The sequence below is a fragment of the Salvelinus sp. IW2-2015 genome, linkage group LG13 (genome assembly GCF_002910315.2).
Source record: "Salvelinus sp. IW2-2015 linkage group LG13, ASM291031v2, whole genome shotgun sequence".
Taxonomy (NCBI): domain Eukaryota; kingdom Metazoa; phylum Chordata; class Actinopteri; order Salmoniformes; family Salmonidae; genus Salvelinus; species Salvelinus sp. IW2-2015.
In genome coordinates this window covers 35,320,788-35,345,497 of record NC_036853.1, presented here as the reverse complement: position 1 = coordinate 35,345,497, position 24,710 = coordinate 35,320,788, and the positions used below count along the sequence as shown (strand labels likewise).

Below are 24,710 nucleotides of genomic sequence, written 5' to 3'. Positions count from 1 at the left end.
TAATGGTGTGCAAGCCCTGCCACATCCGACGAGCATCGATCCAGTGTGTACGATCCAATCTTAATCCTGTATGACGCTTGCCTGTTTGATGGTTCATCTGATGTCATAGTGGGATTTCTTATAGCGTCCGGGTTAGAGTCTGCTCCTTGAAAGCGGCAGTTCTACCCTTTAGCTCAGTGCAGATGTTGCTTGTAATCCATGCTTCTGTTTGGTATGTACGTGTACGTGTTGGGGTATGTAAAGGGTCTATAGTTTTTTCCTCTGGTTGCACATGTAACAGCTGTAGAAATGAGGTAAAAGGATTTAAGTTTCCCTGCATTAAACCACGGGCCACTAGGACGCCGCCTCTGATGAGCTTTTCTTATTTGCTTATGGCGAATACAGCTCGTTGAGTGCATCTTAACGCCAGCATCATTGTGCGGTAAATAGACAGCTACGAAAAATAGAGATGAAAACTCTGTAAATTGTGTGTCTACTGCTTATTATGAGATACTCTACCTCAGGCGAGCAAAACCTTGAGACTTCCTTAATATTAGATTCTACACTAGCTGTATTTACAAATAGACACAGACCTCCACCCTTGTCTACCGGAGGCACCTGTTCTATCTTGTCGATGGACCAAAAATCCAGCCAGCTGTATGTATCTATTTAGTCGTTCAGCTACGACTCGGTGAAACAAAGATATTACAGTTTTTAATGTCCCGGAGGTAAGAAAGTCTTGATCGGATATCATCCATTTATTATGAAATGACTGCACTTGGCTAAAAGGACTGATGGTAGAGGCGGATTACCCACTCGCCGTCGGATCCTTACAAGGCAACCCGACCTACGTCCCTGATATCTCGTCTCTTCTTCATGAGAATGATGGGATTGGGCCTTGTCGGGAGTCTGAAGTAAATCCTTCACGTCCGACTCGTTAAAGAAAAATCTTTTTCCAGTACGGGTGAGTAATCGCTTTCCTGATACCAGAATCTCTTTCGGTCAAATAGACGTGGCAGAAACATTATGTACAAAATAAGATACAAATAACGTGAAAAAACACACACATAGCACAAAAGCCACTCCTCTGACGCCACTGATCCGGGGCTGCAGTGCTCCTTAGCACTCATTGTTGAATTTGCGATTTCCAACTTGTTGTGTAATGTTATGTCGAATGGCCGATTAGCACCGATACGTATGTATAATTTCTCTTCATATGACAAGGATTGAAAAGATTTGCCAGTAGATTGCCGACTTGATGCATGATGATGACTGCTTGTCTGGCTTGCTAGCTAAGATTTTGAAAGTATGGATGTTGACATGATCAGTGTTGACATGATCAGTCCAATCAAAGCTACTGTACATATAACGTGATTTGACGTAATATATTCTGTGGCAATGACCGTGAGGCTTCTTGTGATGGGCACTTCTAATGTAAGTCTATGCAGCACCCAAGGTACTTGAATTTTCAAGCTCTACCCGTAGACTTTGCAGTGACGTAGTGTCCCCATGAGGACAGAACACTGAGCCAATCACGGCGCAACTAGAGAACATTACCAACCCCTACGCTCAATTTTCCGCTGGCTTCCCCACCAACACAAAAAGCACTGAGCTAGGCTGAAACACCAGCATTTTGGAGCTGCTTTACACAAGAAAACAAAAAAGAGACCATGTTGTATGCGGATTTATTAACTCAATATATATTATTTTTTTTTACTGATATGTGACACACGTATTGATGCCAAAATAACAGCCAAAACAGAAGAATATATATATATAATATATATATATAATATATATATTTTTTAGCTAAACTGGTTGTCTCTCCACCTGCTCTGAATGACGGCTCCCACTGCTGCTGATATTAAGCAATAACTGCAGTAGCTACAGTAATTAGACCAGGACTAGTCATTAGCTGCATAGGGAGAAATATTCCTTATACACACAAATCGTACCTGTCCGGACGGACCTGATCAAATCAAAGATGTCGGTAGCAGCTAACGTAACTCGAATCACTTTCACCGGATGTGACGTAAGACACCGAGTCGGCATCCTTCCTTTCGGTCGCAGGCTGCTGCAGCCGTCTGACAAGTAACGTCCCCAGAAGTCAGCTGTTGCTGGAAAATTGGTTGTAATTTTATTTTGGAGGGCACTAACCACCCAACAATATGCCCATGTACCAGGTAAAGCCCGTCTTTGGGATGACATAAAGATTGATTGCCAACCTGCATGTACAAATTGCCGAATATCCACGCGCAGAGAAGTGCAAGTAGCTGCTCCGAACATGCGCTTCAGTAACTAATTGAATTCCGACCATAAATGACTAGCTAATTCACTAATGTCATGAATAACTAGCCAGCTAATAAATATGACATTTTTCGTCAATGAGCTAACGTTACATAGCCCCACAACAACAACAACAGCTAGATAATTTGCCAGATAATTAACGTTAGCTAACGTTAGCCTAGCTTCAACCCTACCAATCTCCTATTCGGCTGACGCAATGATGTGTGGCTAACTAGTTGAGTAAACTACTGTAGTTAGATGTTTTGGTTGTCCCCACTAGAATTTGTGACAGGRCGTTACCAGTACACTACTCAGAACTTATCTTTTTATTTTAGCAGCAAGCATATGATTGGCCCAGGTCAGACATTTTGTGTTCTAGACTGAGTGGATGATATGGGTGGGTGTAACTGACTGCCAGTAACTTACTACTGTAGCTAGCTAACGTTAGCGAGACAGCTGCAAAAAAACATGTCATTATACAGTATGATGAATAACTAGGTTTTATAGCCGAGTAGTCATTTCTAGTAGCCTTTTTCTATATGAAGGTATGCCATGTAGGCTAATGGATTCAGCCATAACCGAGCAGTCTATTATAATGTTGCTAGCTGGCTATAGGAATGRCTCAATTCAGCCTTATCAACAATGACTCCCTGTTTACAATCATCAGACCAAATTATCTAGCTAGTTTATAAGAATGCCTCAATGACACATTTCTGTTTTCACATTTGGTGTTTTGTTGACAGCTCAGCTAAAGATTTCCTCAGGAAACGCAGCTTTCTTTGCAATCAATCCCTTCACCTCCCTCAGTATTCATTCCCCCTAAAACAATTATCTSCCTGACTACGTAGTCCCTCAGTGTGACAAAGGCCTAACCAATGTTGCACTGAAAGTTGCTAATATTGCGTTGATTTGATCACAATTGCCACAGTAAAGGGAAGCGTTGATAGTGTTAACTAACAGGGAAAACTCTAGAAAGTTGAGAAGGTCAATCTAGCGGCAGTCCCGGGTGAGCTTGCGTGCAGCTTGGAGGGAACATTGGGCCTAACAGGTTTAGAGAAGGTTCATGTAATGTGTGTGTATTGTGTTAACACATTTCTTTCACAGGGCCCTGAGGGCAGCATGGGTGTGTGGTTGTTTGTGGCAGGGTGTGTTTACTTTCTCTTTTTGTCTTGAATAACAGACAGGTGGACCCTGCAGTACAGGCTTTGGAGCTGCGTCAGCATAAAATCAAGTGTGACGGCTGATGTGTGTGTTTGTCTTAATGTGCTATATATGTGTTAACCATAGCTCTCCACCCCCCCTCCCCGTAGAATGGAGGGACAGAGGTGGACCCTGCGTTCAGAGACCTGGAGGTACGTCAGGATGAGATCATGCGCAGGCTCTATGAACTGAAGGCAGCTGTGGATGGCCTGGCCAAGACCGTGACCACACCCGACGCTGACCTGGACCAGACTGTGACTTCTCTCTCCCAGAGCCCCACAGCCACAGCCTTTAGAGGCACCTCAGACCTGGACTCCCTACTGGGCAAGGTGAGGAATAGAGCTCTTGTCATCATAGATCGATTAGAGCTCTGATAGGAGTAGAGCTCTTGTCTGTTAGGATTTATTAGGAATAGAGCTCGTGTCTGTTAGGGATCTTATAGGAAAAGAGCTCGTGTCTGTTAGAGATTTTATAGGAATAGAGCACTTGTCTGTTAGAGATCTTTATAGGAAATAGAGCTCGTGTCTGTTAGAGATTCTTATAGGAGTAGAGCTTGTCTGTTAGAGATCTTATAGGAATAAAAGGCTCGTGTCTGTTAGAGATCTTATAGGAGTAGAGCTCTTGTCTGTTAGGATTTTATAGGAATAGAGCTCGTGTCTGTTAGGATCTTATAGGAAAAGAGCTCGTGTCTGTTAGAGATCTTTATAGGAATAGAGCTCGTGTCTGTTAGAGATTTTATAGGAATAGAGACTTGTCGTTAGAGATCTTATAGGAATAGAACTCGTGTCTGTTAGAGATCTTATAGGATAAGCTGTGTGTAGAGATTTAAGAAAGCAATTCATTAAGTTGAGTTCGTCAATACTCCGCTTAATTTGTCTATTTCGGCTGTGCCAAGTTTGGTGGAAAAGCCTTATGAGGGTATCATCATAATTTGTCCTGTACCCATTAGGACTTGGGTGCCCTCCGGGACATTGGATCAACGCCAATCCGGCACGACCGCCCCTCACCCTGCTGGTGCTCCACGCAATGCTGTGCCAGCGCTACCGGGTGCTCTCCAGCGTGCATGTCCACTCGTCAGTGTCCGCGGTGCGCGCGCAGCTCCTCTCCTGCCTGGGCCGCGCCACGCAGACAGCTACGTCCGCCAGCGTTTCCAGCTGGGCTTCACCCTTATATGAAAGATGGTGAGGATGGGGGTAGTCAGAGACAGGGTAGTAAAAGAGTAGAAGGTTTAGAGTGGGGACTGTAGTTGGAGAAATATGGGGTGGGCAGATTGGGTTAAGTGAAGGGGGTGGGAAGACTGGGTAGAAAAAGAGGGGAATGTTGGGAGGTGGGGTAGAAAGAGTAGTGGAGTAAGAGACAGGGTATGGCTGGAAATGTCACCTAGCTTTGAACTGATGTGACTGGGCTAGGTTAGGGAGATGTGATGTCAGACGTACAAGTATCGCTCACCATTTACTATTCATATGTATGGTCAATGTGTCCTTTCATTGTTAGCAGCTTTGAACATTTTTTACACCTATTTAGATTATCTCTGGAGTAAATGTACCCTCTCTCTCTTCCGTCTCCCCTCTCTCTCCGTCTCCCCTCCTCTCTTCCGTCTCCCCTCTCTCTTCCGTCTCCCCTCTCTCTTCTGTCTCCCCTCTCTCTTCTGTCTCCCCTCTCGCTCTCTCGGTCTCCCCTCTCTCTCTGTCTCCCCTCTCTGTATCTCTGTATCTAGTCTCAAAGCTGCAGATGAAGTTCAGTATTCAGAACATGTGCCCCATCGAGGGCGAGGCCAACGTGGCGCGCTTCTTGTTCCGCCTCGTTGCCCCTTACCCCAGCGACCCCGCCCTGGCTACACTGGTGGACAGTTGGGTGGACACAGCCTTCTTCCAGYTGGCTGAGGGAAGCGCTAAGGAGCGGTCGGCAGTCCTCCGCGCCCTCAACGGCGCYTTGGGTCGCGACTCCTGGYTGGCCGGTCCCGAGCTCTCGCTGGCTGACATCGCCTGTTATTGCTGCGTCCTCCAGACAGGCCCCGCCGCCTCCTCTCCGGCCAACGTCCAGCGCTGGCTTAAGGCGTGTGAGAACCTGGGCCACTTTGGCCCCGCCCACCCTCTACTGCAGTGACCACAGCTGCCTAGCAGATCTCAGGGTACTTCCATGGAGTAGGTAGAAGATACCCACTAGCCATTGATCCAGAGTCAGATATTGCCTCAGTCCCCTTGTTGGGAATAGAGGTTTGGGGGTGAAGTAATAGTCTGACCCTAGATCTGTGTAAGGGTGACTTCTTCCTGGAGCGCCACCAGGGCCCAGCCTATGGGGTTTAACTGTATCTCTGCACTGTGCTCAGAACAAAAAGGGAATCATTGAATGTCACATCCCAATACTCTAGAAATGCTCCCTYACTCACTTGTGTATCTAAGCTTTGCAATGACTGAACAGATATAGATAGTGAAGGCGGTATGGTGGAGCCAGAAATAACGTTGTTTCTGACACATTACTTTCACCTGTTTTTAGTCATTGTGGATTGTTGATTTCTTGAAGGGAGCATTTTAAGAGGATTTGGAATGGGCATGAATTGAATTATAAAAGGGCTGTAAACGCAGTACTCCCTCCCTCGTGCCTAACAAGATGATCTAAACAGATGGGGGGGGGTAATGGGGTGTGACTTGCTGTTTAACTAAAGAGGCGGTTGAAATATGTGACGCAACAGGACCTACTGATGTGATATCTACAGTATGAAAAGTAAAACTTTGTCGTGTTTTTGTTCTTAAATCACTAAAATGTCCACTTTGGATCAAACTTTGAACTATGGTTTCCCCCGTTTCTTTTGTCAGTATGTATGGTTAGTTTCAGCTTTTGTTCATCGCTTGAACCTTACTTCACTTATATAACCTGAGAAAGAATGAGACTTACTTCGTGACATCAATGAGTGTAACTGTACAAAACATTAGAAACACCTGCTCTTTACATAACAGAYTGACCAGGTGAATCCAGGTGAAATGTCACCTGTTAAATCCACTTCAATCAGTGTAGATGTAGGGGARGAGACAGGTTAAAGAAGAATGTTTAAGCCTTGACAATTGAGACATGGATTGTGTATGTGTGCCATTGAGGGTGAATGGACAAGACAAAACATTTAAGTGCCTTTGAACAGGGTATGGTAGTAGGTGTCAGGMGCACCGGTTTGTGTCAAGAACTGCAACACTGCTGGGTTTTTCATGCTCAACAGTTTCCCGTGTGTATCAAGAATGGTCCACCACCCAAAGGACATCCAGCCAGCTGGAGTCAASATGGGTCAGCACCCCTGTGGAATGCTTTCGACACCTTGTAGAGTCCATGCCTTGATGAAATGAGGCTGTTCTGAGAGCAGAAGAGGGGCTAAGTCAATATTAGGAAGGTGTTCCTAATGTTTTGTACACTAAGTGTATGTGTTAGGTGTTACACACAGAATGACCTTGAAGGGATAGTTCACCCACATTACAAAATGACCTCTTTTTGTATCACTTATCAATTATAAAAGGGGGGTGAAAATGCAATTTCAGAATGTGTGGGGGGGCATGTCCCCCCCTGTCCCCTGTAAAAGTTGTGCCCCTGTTTTCCTTACCATGCCAGCAGTCTATGGACAAGGTCAGACATCAATCCATGCTGTGGTTTACCTGGTCACTGTCTCCAAATGACAACTTCTTAGCATATGTGGCACAAATCCAATGCAAGTCAATATCCCCTATATTAGTTTTTTTGCCGCTCCATGTCTGCATCATCTTAAAGTAACTTAATTGAGCTACACAGTCAATTTTAGACAGATCAATATGAACTTAATGCCACATCTGATCTATTGTAAGTTAGGTTGGTAAAGCAAGCACTAACTACTACAGTAGGTTGTCTGGGGTTTGGTGTGACAAACGCTAAGAAGAGGAACAGAATGTACTGTCTGGCTGAAACACACTTTTGTTATTATGTCATCACATAATGGTATTTCTATATTCTTCCTAGACTCTTAATGTTATTTTCTATATTACGTTGTTCTATATTAAACCCAGTGGTGGAAAAAGTACCCAATTGTCATATTTAAGTAAATAGAAAATGACTCAAATTAAAGTGAAAGTCAGCCCAGGAAAAATATTACTTAAGTAAAAGTTTAAAAGTGGTTTTTGAATATTTGGTTTTGATTATACTTAAGTATCAAACGTAAATGTAATTGGTTAAATGTACTTAATTATCAAAAGTAAAGTTATAATTAATTTCAAATTCCTTATTAAGCAAATAGTTTTCTATCAGTTCTTTTGATATTTTTTTGCAATTACATTTACTTTTGATACTGAAGTGTATTTAAAACCAAATACTTTAACTTTTACTCAAGTAGTATTTTACTGGGTAACTTTCACTTTTACTTGAGTCATTTTCTATTAAGGTATCTTTACTTTTACTCAAGTATGACAATTGGGTACTTTTTCCACCATGACTAGTACTTTGGGTGTCAAGGAAAATGTATGTATAGTACATTATTTTCTTTGGAATGAAGTGAAGGTAAGTTGTCAGATAGGTAACTACAGATACCCCAAAAACGACTTAAGTGCATTACACCACTGACTAAACCAAATTAATCTGGATTGCCAAGGAAGTGTGAATTATTCAGTAGTACCCATCTGTCCAATGGTGGCAGGTGAGTCATTTACTATAGTTTGACAAACTAATCTTGTTGCCCTTCCAGTCTTTTCACAGATCAGTTCATATAACGCAGTATGCCAAGAGGTGGGAACAGAATAATCCTGCAGATAAAAAGTTAATTGTTTCTACTATAGACACTTTCCAAAAGACATTCAGTTAACATTCATGTAAACTCAGCAACAACACAAAACCCACGAGTACAGGCAAACCCCCCCCTTGCATGCTGCCCTCAGCTTTGCCCCCTCACCCTTCTCCTCTTCTCTTCTCTTTGCTTCACTCACTCATACTCTTCTACACCTCTCTCTTTTCTCTGTCCTTCTAAACTCAGCAAAAAAGAAAGTCCTCTCGCTGTCAATTGCGTTTATTTTCAGCAAACTAACATGTGTAAATATTTGTATGAACATAACAAGATTCAACAACTGAGACATAAACTGAATAAGTTCCACAGACATGTGACTAACGGAAATGGACATGTCCCTGAACAAAGGGGGGTCAAAATCAAAAGTAACAGTCAGTATATGGTGTGGCCACCAGCTGCATTAAGTACTGCAGTGCATCTCCTCATGGACTGCACCAGATTTGCCAGTTCTTGTGTGAGATGTTACCCCACTCTTCCACCAAGGCACCTGCAAGTTCCCGGACATTTCTGGGGGGAATGGCCCTAGGCCTCACCCTCCGATCCAACAGGTCCCAGACGTCCTCAATGGGATTGAGATCTGGGCTCTTCGCTGGCCATGGCAGAACACTGACATTCCTGTCTTGCAGGAAATGAAGCACAGAACAAGCAGTATGGCTGGTGGCATTGTCATGCTGGAGGGTCATGTCAGGATGAGCCTGCAGAAGGTACCACATGAGGGAGAAGGATTTCTCCCTGTAACGCACAGCGTTGAGATTGCCTGCAATGACGACAAGCTCAGTCCCATGATGCTGTGACACACGGCCCCAGACCATGACGGACCCTGCTCCAGAGTACAGGCCTCGTGTAACGCTCATTCCTTCGACGATAAACGCGAATCTAACCATCACCCTGGTGAGACAAAACCGCGATCGGAAGTGAAGAGCACTTTTTTGCCAATCCTGTCTAGTCCAGCGACGGTGGTTTGTGCCCATAGGCGACGTCGTTGCTGGTGATGTCTGGTGAGGACCTGCCTTTACTACAGGCCTACAAGCCCTCAGTCCAGCCTCTCTCAGCCTAGCCTCTCAGCCTATTGCGGACAGTCTGAGCACTGATGGCGGGATTGTGCGTTCCTGGTGTAACTCGGGCAGTTGTTGTTGCCATCCTGTACCTGTCCCGCAGGTGTGATGTTTGGATGTACCGATCCTGTGCAGGTGTTTGTACACGTGGTCTGCCACTGCGAGGACGATCAGCTGTCGTCCTGTCTCCCTGTAGTGCTGTCTTAGGCGTCTCACAGTACGGACATTGCAATTTATTACCTGGCCACATCTGCATTCCTCATGCCTACTTGTAGCATGTCAAAGGCACGTTCACGCAGATGACAGGGACCCTGGCATCTTTCTTTTGGTGTTTTTCAGATTCAGTAGAAAGGCCCCTTTAGTGTCCTAAGTTTTTCATAACTGTGACCTTAATCGCCTACCGTCTGTAAGCTGTTAGTGTCTTAACGACCGTTCCACAGGTGCATGTGCATTAATTGTTTATGGTTCATTGAACAAGCATGGAAACAGTGTTTAAACCCTTTAAATGAAGATCTGTGAAGTTATTTGGATTTACAAATTACTTTGAAAGACAGGGGCCTTTATTTTTTTGCTGAGTTTACATACAGTACCAGTCAAAAGTTTGGACACCTACTCATTCAAGGTTTTTCTTATTTTATACTATTTTCTACATTGTAGAATAATAGTGAAGAATTAAAACTATGAAATGCCACATGGAATCATGTAGGAACCAATTTTTTTAAAGTAGCCACCCTTTGCCTTGATGACAGTTTCACACATTCTTGGCAGTCTCTCAACTAGCTTCACCTGGAATGCTTTCCAACAGTCTTGAGGAGTTCCCACATATGCTGAGCACTTGTTGGCTGCTTTTCCTTCACTCTGTGGTCCAACTCAACCCAAACCATCTCAATTGGGTTGAGGTCGGGTGATTGTGGAGGCCAGGTCATCTGATGCAGCACTCCATCGCTCTCCTTCTTGGTAAAATAGCCCTTACCCAGCCTGTAGGTGTGTTGGGTCATTGTCCTGTTGAAAAACAAATTATAGTCCACTAAGCCCAACCAGATAGGATGGGGTGTCGCTCCAGAATGCTGTGGTAGCAATGCTTCACGATGTGAACAACACATGCAGGGATCATCCGTTCACCTATTCTGCATCTACAAAAGACACTGCAGTTGGAACCAAAAATCTCAAATTTGGACTCATCGGACCAAGGAACAGATTTCCCCTGGTCTAATGTCCATTGCTTGTGTTTCTTGGCCCAAGCAAGTCTTCTTCTTATTGGTGTCCTTAGTAGTAGTTTCTTGCAGCATCGACATGATGGCCTGATTCATGCAGTCTCCTCTGAACAGTAGATGTTGAATGTCTTTACTTGAAATCTGAACATTTATTGGGCTGCAATCTGAGTCTGGTAACTCTAATGACGTACCTCTGCAGCAGAGGTAACTATGGGTCTTCCTTTCCTGTGGCGGCTCTTCAGAGACCAGTTTCATCATAGTGCTTGATGGTTTTTGCGACAGCCACTTGAAGAAACATCAAAGTTCTTGAAATCTTACGGATTGACTGACCTTCATGTCTTAAAGTAATGATGGACTGTCATTTCTCTTTGCTTATTTGACTGTTCTTGACATAATATGGACTTGGTCTTTTACCAAATAGCACTATCTTTTGTATACCACCCCTACCTTGTCACAACACACAGATTGGCTCAAACATGAAGGAAAGAAATTGCAAAAATTAACATTAACAAGGCAACCTGTTAATTGAAATGCTTCCAGGTGACTACCTCATGAAGCTGGTTGAGAGAATGGCAAGAGTGTGCAAAGCTGTCATCAAGGCAAAGGGTGGCTACTTTGAAGAATTTGTTTAACACTTTTTTTGTTATACATGATTCCATATTGTACTCATAGTTTTGATGTTCACTATATTCTACAATGTAGAAATAGTACAAATAATGAGAAACCTTGAATGAGTAGGAGTGTCCAAACTGTTGAATGGTACTGTATGTTGTCTGTAATATCCTGTTTGTCTGTTTGTTTATTGTGGCAGCACCATTTCTCCGAGTCATATTCCTGTACATGCAAATATTTTATTTTATTTAACCTTATTTAACTAGGCAGGGCAGTAGAACAAATTCTTATTTACAATGACGGCCTACCAAAATACCTCTTGCGGGAACAGGGGCCTGGGATTATTAAAAAAGAAATAAAAATACAATATAATATAGGACAAAAACACATCACAACAAGAGAGAGCAACCCTACATAAAGAGAGACCTAAGACAACATAGAAGGCAGCAACACAGCATGGTAGTAACCAACATGACAACATGGTAGCAAAACAAATGGTAGCAGCACAAAAACATGGTACAAACATTATTTGGGCAAAGTCAACAGCACAAAGGTCAAGAAGGTAGAGACAACAATACATCATACAAAGCAACCACAACTGTCAGTAAGAGTGTCCATGATTGAGTCTTTGAATGAAGAGATTGAGATAAAACTGTCCAGTTTGAGTGCTTGTTGCAGCTCGTTCCAGTCACTAGCTGCAGTGAACTGAGGAGAGGATCGACCCAGGGATGTGTGCGCTTTGGGGACCTTTAACAGAATGTGAATATATTTGCAGAATAAAGGTGATTTGTTCGTCTGTCCATCTGTCCGTCTGCCTACCCGTCTGTCTGTGTCTGTCTGCTGTCTGTCTATTTGCCTCTGTCTGACTGGGCATTCGTATTGAACAGGAGTCAGGAAAGTGCACGGAGTCTTGTCTCCTGGCGACCGCCTGATGAGACCAAACCTCCTGTCTGTCAGTTGGCTGTGAGGCTCAGAATACACTGAGGAGACACTGAATACAGTCACACACACTGGAACGATCGGCAGTCAGAGGAAAGAGGTTCTTCTGTACATACTACTGTGGGTGTTAGATCTGGAATGAAATAACTCTGTATAGTCTGTCTTGGGGGGGGGGGGATATAAGAAGAAAAAAAAACACTTGTTTTACTGCTTGTCATATAAAGTTAAGATTCCATTCATATTTTCATCTTTATGATCCTCAGTCTTGAAACCTGAATTTAACTGTGTTTATACAGCCATGGATATTGCTGTTCCATGTTTACTAAAGCTAWTTGTCAGCTGTATGATCACACTCACTGTGGAGCGCGGGGGATGGGCTTTGGGAAATCAGTCTGTATAGGAGAGGGGGAGGGTGGCTGGTGGAAGATGGCAGTGGGGGTGTATAGATGGAGGGAGAACACCAGGAATTGGGTGAGTGTCTATAAGGAGGGGAAATATGTATGGTTGAGAGAAGAAGGTGACGTGGTATGGGTGTATGAAGCAACATCAGGGAGCATGGTTGTGGGAGGGAGGTGACGTGGTATGAAGCAACATCAGGGAGCATGTGTGGGAGTGAGGTAATGTGTATGAAGAAACATCAGGGAGCATGGTTGTGGGAGGAGGTGACTGGTAGAAGCAAACATCAGGGAGCATGGTTGTGGGAGGGAGGTGAGTGGTATGAAGCAACATCAGGGAAATGGTTTGAGAGAGGAGAAGACGTGGTATGAAGCAACATCAGGGAGCATGGTTGTGGGAGGAGATGACGTGGTATGAAGCAACATCAGGGAGCATGGTTGTGGGAGGGAGGTGACGTGTATGAAGCAACATCAGGGAGTATGGTTGAGGACGGAGAAGACGTGGTATGAAGCAACATCAGGGAGATGGTTGTGGGAGGGAGTGACGTGGTATGAAGCAACATCAGGGAGCATGGTTGTGGGAGGGAGGTGACGTGGTATGAAGAAACATCAGGGAGCATGGTTGTGGGAGGGAGGTGACGTGGTATGAAGCAACATCAGGGAGCATGGTTGTGGGAGTGAGGTAATGTGGTATGAAGAAACATCAGGGAGCATGGTTGTGGGAGGGAGTGACGTGGTATGAAGCAACATCAGGGAGCATGGTTGAGAGACGGAGAAGACGTGGTATGAAGCAACATCAGGGAGCATGGTTGTGGGAGGGAGGTGATGTGGTATGAAGCAACATCAGGGAGTATGGTTGAATTAGGAGGGGTCGACTGAAGAACAACAACAGCAGAGAGAGGTGGAGGGAGGATGATAGAACAGTAGATGTTAGGGAGTGTGGTGGACAGAACTACATGGGAAAGAATGAAGGAAAGAATGGAGGATAAGGGGATAGATTATATGAAAGGCGATGCTCAGTTGAACAATTCTCCAAGGTGAATTAGAGTCCGAAATGGCAGAATATTCCCTATAGAGCACTTGGGCCCTGGTGAAAAGTAGTGCACTATTAAGGGAATAGGGTGCCATTTCAGAAACTGCCTAGAGTGAACATGCTTATGAGTGTGACAACAGTGACATAAAGACACAAAACCATCTACTGATCACAGACAGGGGAACTGTTTCTAGATCAGCACTCCTACTCMGAGACACTTTTTGAATAAGGACCCAGGAGTTTTTCTTGATCAGGTCACATGGTCATAAAAGACTCCTGGCCCTAATAATTWGCTGTAAAGCTTACAGCRAGGCACACAATTAACTGACTCTCTGTTGCCACATGGTTTGCTTCCATATCGACTATAGTAAACGCTCATCAGCTGCAACGGGTAGTTGTGCTTGGCTCTCTTCAGACTCCAGTAAGTGATCGACCATTGTGTCAGGCACACACACACACACACACACAAACTATTGACCCCCAGACTACGTCTACTGGGCCTGGTGGAAGCCAACCAATCAGAAGCCCAGCATGACATCAGGGGTGGATGGTGCTTCCTGTTGTTCCTTCACAGAGGGACAATAGCCTGTAAATTCTGGCCACTGTGACTTTTACTGCCTCTTGTTACATGCTGTGCCTACATACAGTATCAGTCATTGTCACAGGCTGGCTAGCACAGGCAGGTAGCTCTTTGTGCATCTCAAATGGCACCATATTCCCTATATAGTGCACTACTTTTGACCAGAGCCCTATGGGTCCTGGTGAAAAGTAGTGCACTAAAAAGGYAATAGTGTGTKATTTGAGATGRAGGCTGTGTCTTATTGGCTTGTCTCTAGTCTTCTCCAAAGGTTAATGTGGCATGAGGTTGTAATATTGTTTCATCAATACCTATAATAGCATATAGGCCTCAGGCTACATGTGAAGAACAGTGGTGTCCTACTGTCTGCTGTGATTTATAGTGTGCTTGATAGTAACATGTACTCAGTAAACATCTAAGTGCATTTTTAACAGCCTGCACAGAGGGCTTGAGCTATCCTGATTGCCAGTCTGTTTAGCTTAAATTATAATCAAGAATACGAGTGTCTTGTCGCCATTTTCGTTTTCAGAGGCTTAAGTACAGTGGCATTGAGGGCAGCACTCAGTAGTAGAGTAGGTCTAAGACAATACTGGTAAGCACCACGTATCTGGGTGATATCTCGGGCCAGATATCTGGGGTTTAGGAGGGTAATTCAGGTCTCCATGTCTTTGACACATAACCAGGCTTGAGCTGGCTTGAGAGGTAGACCACAGAGAGAGATGTCAATACCGGGCTGTCATTATTTCTCTGCAGCCCCTCCCTTCCTAGTGACATCTCTCCATAGATCATGATATTGACAGGTTATGATTCCAATAAAAGTTGGTATATAGGGCAGGAGAAACCAGGAACATAAAATCAACCTGGGGTTAAATATCAGCGATTCAGAAACTGAATGGCCAAACATGTGGGCTGTCTGGGCGCGTCAGATCAGTGTGGACACCGATTTCTCTCCCGTTCGGATCACTCAAGCTGGCTGTCACACGGAGTGAGCGCTACGCTCCAAGTGAACATTTTGATCCGGTGTCACCCATAGTCAACACGTAGCCTACGTCTCAGATCCTTGGAGAGGAGAGAGGAGCGAGCAGCGAGCAAAGCGCAGTGGACATGCGGTATGACCAGATGACCCGCCGCGCCGTGACGCTCTCCAGGTGTGTGTAGACGGGGCTCTGTTGAATAATATGAAGCGCCATGGCGTGGTGTGACCGTGGGGTTCAGACACTGCTGGCTACCGTGGGGGCTTTCGCCGCTTTCAGCCTCATGACCATAGCCATCGGGACGGACTACTGGCTGTACTCACGGGCATACATATGCAACGCAACCAATGCCAGTACGGATGACACCCAGTCACAACCCAAGAAGGCAAGGGGAGATCTTACGCACTCGGGCTGTGGAGAATCTGTTGTATTGAAGGTAAGCAAGCTGAAATAGGTTACTCTTTCTATTATACTTTGTAATGTGAAGTATGTTAGTTCATGTGGAGAAAGGGTGCTTATGGGTAGCCTAATATATTAAAAACAGAAAAGGAAAAGTATTTGGCTTCATGTTACATATTTGGAGGAAGAATGATCAAGGTAATGTCTGTCTCATAGAAGTGCTGTTTTGTTTCTACTATCAACTGTATTGGCTTCTCTTCGCTAAGAGAGAGGAAGATACTTAACGCCGTCAAAGTGTGCGTTTTTACGCGCGCCAAACAGGGTGAGAGTAAATAGGGTAGTCTTTAATAAGGACTGATTGGCAGTGATATGACATGAAAAATACATGAAACGCAGCAGGTGTTGACCGTAGAATGATCTAGTTTAAATACAGGGAATACGTTTCATCAGAAACGGCGCTATAATTCTATGTGTGGATTATGGAGATAATGAGGAAACAAGTTTATCAACACACTTGTTTAAAAGTTTATAAATCACTGACAGAGTGAAGTTGGTTGATATGTTCACTACACTGTTGCTGTTTCCTAAACTTAAAGACGCTCTGAGGACCTTTATGAGTCCTGCCTTCAGGACGAGCTCTGCCTTCATTCACGTCTTTATTGTATTTGAGGGTGTTGCTTGGCAACGTCTCTCTAATTGCTATGGAACATGAGAGACTAGGTTGTAAAAATAAAGACGAATCTGTACAGAGATCTCATTGTCCAAGCAAAGTAAAATATAATATTCTTATGCCATTAAAGATATACAATGCATATATTTTTTTATAGGTATAGCTAGACATGCTTGCTTAATGTATGTTTTATGTGAAGTATTTTGATAATACGTCGTGTATAGGCCAGAGCCCCCAATAGGCCTACTGGCTCGTAGTCTAATTGGTCAGAGGCGGAGGCAAGGGCAACAATATATTACCATTCATCCACTGCTGTTAGCCTTTTAGAACAATTGAAATTAAGACGTTTTCAAGGTTTAGGTTCTTGTATCAAACTCTACTTGAATAACATAATGTTCCATGATAGTTTGAGGTGGTTTAGCTTAAGTGGGTGAAACAAAGCTGCTGAAATTGCTGTCCAACAAATCACTGACTTTAACCTGTACTTGTTTAGTTTTTTCCAAGGGTTTGGGTTTTATCCTAGCCTATATGACAAGGTTGTCTTATCTTCATGGGACCTTAGGGCTTACCACCCCAATTTGCAAGTCAGGTGGTTTCCTTCAGTCAACCCACAGTCACTCCTGACCTCAAATGCTGTTTAGTAATGATTTGAGAATACGTGTGCTGAGGGGTGTGGATATCACTAGCAAGTAGACATGTATAATTTAGCGCGTGTGAAGTCACTATTCTTGAAGCACTTTGTTGTGTTCCAATCGCAGACAGAGCATAGCGCTCGAGCAGCTGTCGGTGGTGCTGAAGAACTGCCCGGCCAGAATGTTTGACGTAGACTAAAGTCAGAACTCGTCCTCATACAAGATGTTGGCCTCCTGATAGTGAATGTAGTTGCTAATAAGCAACACTGTTGAAATTATAAATATGGACAACATTTTAACACACTATCAATTTGAAAAAGCTAGAAAAGTTTACAAGATTAGCCAGGTTATTTTACACGAGGCTTCGGCGGCATAATCAATTTATGTCATCCAAAAGGTAGGCAGCCTATGTCTGTTTCTGTGTGTTCAGCTCCTATTTCAACACACATTATGAATCTTCCTGATCTATCCATGTCTGCTCCACATCACAGACATCCACGAGCGCATTAACGCGCCTGATGCAGGTAATTTTTTGAAAGTCAGGCGTGGCTCAGGCCCCCTCCGCGTGGCTTGGACAGGCCCATCAGAGATTACAAATGGCTTGGCAGCCGGAGTGCAGTATCTCTGATGTGGTTATCACACAGTGTTTTATTGCACCTACTGGCTGCTTTCTACAGGAAAAAAAACAGCTGGAAAAGGAAAGGCTAGCAAGTTTGATGAGCCATGATGATGCGCATGCCATGATTTGGTTATAGCTCTCCAACACATCCGTGGTTTTATAGGCTATCAAATATATTACAGGCCATGATAGTCTAATTAGGACAACCTAGTTGATTTTTCAATACATCCCCGTCGTTTTTCAACATCCTATTCCCTGTCGTTTCTTTCAGCTCTGCAAATAGCCTATCTATTCCGTGTAAACATACAGCACGGTAGTAAACATAACAGGAACAAAAAAAATCTAAGACACCAAATAAGATAACAGTGCTTGATGTGTATGAATGATGTAAACGTGTGACGAAATGTTCGCATCCATTATGACGCCACGGTCCAAAACCTATAAAAGCGCTGCATCGTCCATCAACCATCATAAATCCATCAGACATGGACACCCACATCGACTTAGTTGACACCTTGACCCTGTCAATCAAGATGGCAATTGAAATGGACAAGAGAGTGAAGTCTCGAGAATTAACTGAGCTTTTGAAACGAGTCGTGGCGACCGCCCAAGGACTGAGCCTTCGACCTGAGGCCGGGGATTGGAGCCCCATTCCCAATACTAGCCCCGCGGAGAAACTCGCTCCAAAAGCCATCCAGAACCTTGAGACCCGGCTGGGCTCAGGTGATTTCCGCGTGACTACTGCTTCGGCCATCAACTGTGACCTCGCCGCTGCTGCCATTGGTACAACCATTGCTAATGGACTCGCAGCGGCCATCGCCTCGTCTTCTGGTAACCGTGGCACCGCCGCAGCAGCTACCAAGACCTCAGAGACCCTCGAGATCATTGAGACCCCTGGAGCGCGTGCAACCGACTCCGGGTSGGTGCAGACATCGAGTTATGATATCAGCGAGCAGATGCAGATGACATACACATGGGCGACTGTCCAGCCCATGGCCTATTGCTGCGGCTGCTATGCGCCACCGCAGGTGTACTATAACACATACAGCTGGGAGATGTACAGCCAGTACACCTCTGTCACCTAAAGACAAGCAAGACAGACACTTTTTTCCCTTACAAGATTTATTTGTAACCTTTATTTTTACACATGTAGCAAAATAAAWGTCTGAAAAGAGAATCCAGTCTCTGTATGTCTTTTTATTTAGGATAGTTTAGTTTAGTTTAGCCAAGTTTCATTTGTATTATGTAGCTGAAAGCTGAATGGAGCAGTATGCAGCTAGCTCTAGAAGTTGCCTATAGAAAACAGAAGTCATCAAGGAAAGGGAAAAAAGAAAACAAGCGTTTCTATATTTTTGACTGCTATGTTTGTTTACTACAGTTCTTGCACATACAGAGGTTCCACAGTTATTGTATATATCTGGATAGACTATAAATAGGCCTATCTACAGTACTGTATATCTGAATACACTATAAATAGGCTATCTACAGTACTGTATATCTGAATAGACTATACATAGGCTATCTACAGTACAGTACATTATGGCTAGAAATGCTATTTATTCAGACAATCTTTCTGACATTTAGATCAACATGTATTACAAGGCTAACAGATCAACAATGTACCACTATCAACACACCAGACGCCATTTGAGTGMACAAGTGTCCCTCGGTTGTCATGGGGACAATCATCAGTAGATAAGAACACAAGAGGAAGAGACTGTGCCCAGGCGTTGTTGACGCATGCCAGATCTTAGAGCAAGCAAGAAAGGCCAATTGACGGTGCACAATTCACTGTACTAGWGCACATGACAATAAAAACGTAACTTAAAATAGCCATCATATACACTGCTGCTACTCCGTTTATCATATATCCTGATGCCTAGTCACCTTACCCCTATACATATCTACCCCTACCACTCCAGTATCCCTGCACATTGTAAATATGGTATTGGAACTGACCCTGGAACTGACACTGTACAGTACATAGCTTACTCACGTTCTCGTAACTGACCCTGGAACTGACACTGTACAGAATATAACTTACTCACGTTCTCGTAACTGACCCTGGAACTGACACTGTACAGTATATAGCTTACTCACGTTCTCGTAACTGACCCTGGAACTGACACTGTACAGTAAATAGCTTACTCACGTTCTCGTAACTGACCCTGGAACTGACACTGTACAGTATATAGCTTACTCACGTTTCTCGTTTTCTTCTTATTTCTATTTCTCATGTGTTTTGGGTTCTACTTGACTTTTGTATTTCTTTTTTGCCCTACTTCTTGATTTACTTGCATTGTTGGGGAAAGAGAAAGCAAGAAAAGTATTTCACTGTAGGCCTACTAGTAACAATAAAAACAAAGAGTTTTTATTACTAACCCAAGATAGACCAAAGTCTGTCGTTTTCATCTGAGCAAATTAATGACAGTGGGCAGAGCCAAGGACGAACTAGTGGCACTTTCCAATATTTATTTGCATATTTCTGCTAGGGAACGCCTACTTGGTGAAGTTTGTGTTGCAATTCGCCCTTGCACTCCTTCTAAATCTAAACAATGGACTTTTTTGAAACTTTGGAATGGGTAAAGTCTACAAAACGCAGTCCACTCTGTTTGTTATAAATTGTAGTTTGGAAAAAGAAAACTGTTGAAGATCAAATTTCATCGATGAGAAAATTAGCAGAATGTGGGCCACTGGCTTCCTCTCTTATCGCACCATATTTGGTAGTGAGTGGAATGTTCAACCGATGCTTCACATTTATACATGTGGGGAAATATCTGGCGCATAGTTCTATCTGTGATGAAAACTTGAAACTTGAAAAAGCGTTCTGGGTAATGCAATTGATAGTGTAGTCAGTGCGAAAAGGTATTTGTCACCTGACCTCACAATCCAACTTCCAGGTCCATGCATTAAGTGTGAGATATGCAGCCTCTCTAGGAGTCAACGGCTGTGACACCAGACCGTAGAAACACATTGTAACACATCTAAAACATGGGGACAGTAAGCACTTGTTGAGCAGAGTGAATCTTGAGKTGTCCAGTGTTGAAATTAAAGTAGCACATAAGCAAGAGCTATTAGCATGAACACAGCCCACTAATGTGTTCTTATTAGCCTCTGTGCTAGTTTCATTTCAGCACTGGACAGCTCATTTCTCAGTGTTCTGCTCAGCAAGTGTTCATTCTTTCGACATGTAGATYRATGGGATAAAAATGTAAAAGCAGSATGTAGCCTAGCGGCTTGTTTCACAAATTATAACTTCAGATTGGTCAATGGCRATCTTTAATTCTATTCCCTTGTGATTGTAATTTCAGAAATTCACAATTTAGTGCTCTGGAAATCACTATTCCACAAGRACTTTGTGTTCCAATCACTGGTTCCAGTCACTGGTTCCATTCGCAGACAGAGCAGACAGAGCAGAGAGCTTGAGCGCTGTCCACAGAGTGTGGTGCCGTAAATCTTTGAAWACATTTGTCAGCAGAAGACGAATCCCTTTTGTCCAGCATCCCCACCCATCAGCATCCCTGCCATCTATGCTATTAGCTGTAGCAGAYAGTAAGAAGCTGTCCGGTGCTGAAATCAAACCCTTGTCTTTTGTTAGTTTAAGTTCAGCACTGMACAGCTCCTTTCTCACTATAGCGCTCATAATTAGCTTATTTTGATTCTCGCTTGGCATTCTCAGCATGCTCCACAGGTCTGTAATTAAAATGTGTCCGCTGAAAGGCCACAAGGGTGCTAATTAGCCACCGGGCTCTCACTTCCACCAGCACTGCCACTTTTCTACTCTCCTCTGTTTTCCTCTCATCTCTACCTTTTCCTTCCTTCTCCCCTTCATCTCCTCTCCTCTCCTCTCTTCCTCTTCTCTCCTCTCCTCTCCTCTCTCCTCTCCTTCTCCTCTCCTCTCTCTCCTCTTCTCTCCTCTTCCTCTCCTCTGGAGAGGATTGGGAGGGATTGTGCATTCCAGGTGTAACTCGGCAGTTGTTGTTGCCATCCTGTGTCCCGCAGTGTGTGATGTTCGGAAGTTACCGTCCTGTGCAAGTGTTGTTTTACCGTGGTCTGCCACTCGCGAGGAGGATCAGCTGTCCCGTACCTGTCTCCTGTAAGCGCTGTCTTAGGCGTCTCACAGTACAGACATTGCAATTTATTGCCTGGCTACATCTGCATTCCTCATGCCTCCTTGCAGCATGCCTAAGGCACATTCACGCAGATGAGCAGGGACCCTGGGAATTTTTCTTTTGGTGTTTTCAGAGTCCGTAGAAAGGCCTTTTAGTGTCCTAGATTTCATAACTGTGACCTTATTGCTACGTCTGTAAGCTGTTAGTGTCTTAACGACCGTTCCACAGGTGCATGTTCATTTAATTTGTTTATGGTCATTGAAAAAGCATGGGAAACATTGTTTAGACCCTTTACAATGAAGATCTGTGAAGTTATTTGGATTTGTACGAATTATCTTTGAAAGACAGGGTACTGAAAAAAGGGACATCTTTTTTTTTTGCTGAAGTTTATATGGGGGTCTATTGAGCAATAAGGGGACAACACATAAATTTGAACCCTGACAAAATCAGGTGGAGCGTGCTTGGTTCCATGTGTTACAAAATTAACACAGGGTGACATTTCAATCGGTGAAACCCCACTCAAACTCTATCATATACTGAATGATTCATTTATTCTCTATATTTAGTTTTGAAGCTCAAACCTAAGGCAGTTTATTATGTGGGTGGGGCTGGAAAACTATGCTGAGCATGCTGGGTGCATCTCAATAGTCTAAAGTGGCTTCCTCACCTCATCCTCACCACCTCTCATTCAGTTGTACTGATCTGAAAACACAGGTTTGAATGGGAAATGGAGGATCCTTACCGGTGACTTAAATTTAACCTATCCAGTTTTATCCCATTGTAGCAGACTGCAGATGCAGGAAAAGAGACAAGGYGAAAAAGCCACTTTAGCCTATTGAGATGCATCCCGGTATTCACGTTGGTGAAGATGAAGGAAAGGAGACAAGGAGAGGAAGCCAGTCTGCACTATTAAGTCGCACCTCTAGCGATCCCAGCCTTCAGCAATTCCAGCTGCCTATACCACCATAGAAACAGATTAATATGGCCGCTGGGAGCTGGACCACCCATCACAGAATTATTGTCCCTTCTAGTAATTACATTTCTATGCTACCACCTGAGAGGACCAGGGAACAGTGGCTGGTTGTTTTATAGGCTGGGGAACAGTGTCCTATCTGTTTACAGCTCTATAAAACCAGATTACTCCCCCTGATAGACTCCAACCCACAGCCTCACTGGCCCCTTTTCATGATGTAATGGTATACTATGCGGCTGTATAGTACAGTCAGTGAATGTAAGGAGTCCCAAATTGCACCCTATTCCCTATGTAGTGCATTACTTTTGACCAGAGACATATGGTCSCTGGTTGAAAGTAGCGTAGTAGTGTACTTTAAAGGAAATAAGGTGACATTTGGGACTCTGCCTTACATTCACTGACTGTACTATACAGCCACCTCATGTACCATTACATTATAGCCCCCAGGCTGTATTAATGATGTGTCTATACTATATATTGTAGATATATGTATTGATGTTCATTTGGAGGGTTTCCTTAATTAATCTGCCCATTAAAATATTCAACTGGAGAGATGATATGTTTTGAGGATAGGAAAAAGGCAGGGTAGACACCAGGGAGAGCTGAGAGAGTGTAGGATATGATGCTGTGATACTGTAATGCGATTGGCCTATTCCACTGAGGCTCTTTCGTTATTGGCTGAGCTGAGTTAATTCACAATAATGACAAAGTACATCACTCTGTCACCCACAGCAATGATGTGCTGTGATAGCTGTTTCACTCACAGGGCATGTGTGTGTGGGTACATTATGTAATATCTGTGTTTTGTGTTTCAAATCAAAATGTATTTGACACATGCTTCGTAAACAACAGGTATAGACAGGTGTGTGTTGGGGGATATATTTCTTGAGGGGTTAGGGGGCTGTTGACAGGGAGTCATGTGACAGGCTGTCGGTGTTGCCAGCTGTACTAAAGCACAATGAAGATGTCAAAGGCATCCTTAGAGACATTATGGAAATCAGGCTGTTGGAACAGAACTGGGGTTGCCATGGAGAGGATGTGCCCAGTGGTGGTCTCCCAGGAAGGCCTCAGGCATCCTCTCAGATCCCATTAGGGCCTAGATTCAAGGGAGTATATCAGCTATGATATGGATGTATAATTAACATGGTTGGATCAGAATCGCCGTTATAATCATTGGCCAGTATGGAGAATTAAGTAAAACCACAAGTCCAAATCCCTATCTCCATCCATGGTTAATTTAGGAAAGGGCCAATTTTTTCTAGCTAGCTAGCCACTGAAGGACAACACACAATGAGATGCAACAATTAAAGTTGTTTTCTGTCAATGACGTATGCTCTCAATGCAATTTGATAGGAGTGAAGCCAAATCCAAACTGGCTTCTTTTGACACTCAGTTTAGCTCAATGCTGATTGACTATTTTATACTTTTTTTTGTCAAGGGAGGCCAGATGCTCACGGCTTCCCTTGTCTTCAATGCTATGGGGTAACAATGTCATACACTTTAGACCAGACCGCATCAGATAGAGGTCTACACGTAGAAGAAAGAGAGAGGTGCTGTTTCACTCGCTTCGGATGCTTTCTCTGGTGAGATACATTAAGCCTCTTGCGAATTGAAGGAAAATTATGAAAACACAGAGACGAAAGATAAATAATTGAATGTTTTCTTAATTTTGGGGAAGCCTGGCTTCTCTTGGCATCAATGATACTACACCACTGTCGTTACCAGGACTGTTATTCTCATCTGTGTTTTGTTCTTTCTAACAGAAGAGATGTTTTGGACATGACAATGACATTGCTGGAATGGACATAACGGATGAGCAGTCATTTATTTATGTCCAGCATTTCCCCTCTCTTGCCTCTTCCCTCCTCACCCATCTCATCTCATCCCCTCCCCCTCCTCCCTCCCCACAGAGCGTCTCACTCAGACCCCAGCTCCAACCTCCCCAGTCTGTCTGCCGCCATGGCCCCTTCCACCTGTGTGTGTGTGTCTGTCTAGGGAAAGAGGTAAAGAGAATATTGCATCTGATTTGTAATCCGATTAGAGACAGAGGCTCCTGGGCTTGTGTTTACGAGGCGGTGGTTATCAGTCTAATGTCTAAGGTGATGTGTGTGTGTGTGTGTGTGTGTGTGTGTGTGTGTGTGTGGTGTGTGTGTGTGTGTGTGTGTGTGTGTGTGTGTGTGGTGTTTAGAGAGAGAGATGAAAGAAAGAGAAGAACCGACAGACAGAGTGTGAGAGAGAGACAGTTCTGAGAC

General features: G+C 43.8%; 1 protein-coding gene and 1 pseudogene across 1 annotated transcript; both read left to right on the top strand.

Moving 5' to 3' along the window:
- The first annotated feature begins 2,016 nt into the window (after positions 1-2,016).
- aimp2 (aminoacyl tRNA synthetase complex interacting multifunctional protein 2) lies at positions 2,017-6,253 on the top strand. Its single transcript, XM_070446245.1, is given in 8 exon segments — positions 2,017-2,194; positions 2,196-2,273; position 3,410; positions 3,576-3,794; positions 4,415-4,436; positions 4,439-4,573; positions 4,576-4,639; positions 5,175-6,253. Coding segments are annotated over 8 exon segments (963 nt in total). The 5' UTR covers positions 2,017-2,147; the 3' UTR covers positions 5,572-6,253.
- An 8,593-nt stretch (positions 6,254-14,846) lies between these two features.
- LOC111971676 (voltage-dependent calcium channel gamma-4 subunit-like) overlaps positions 14,847-24,710 on the top strand; it is a 21,371-nt pseudogene continuing 11,507 nt past the window's right edge.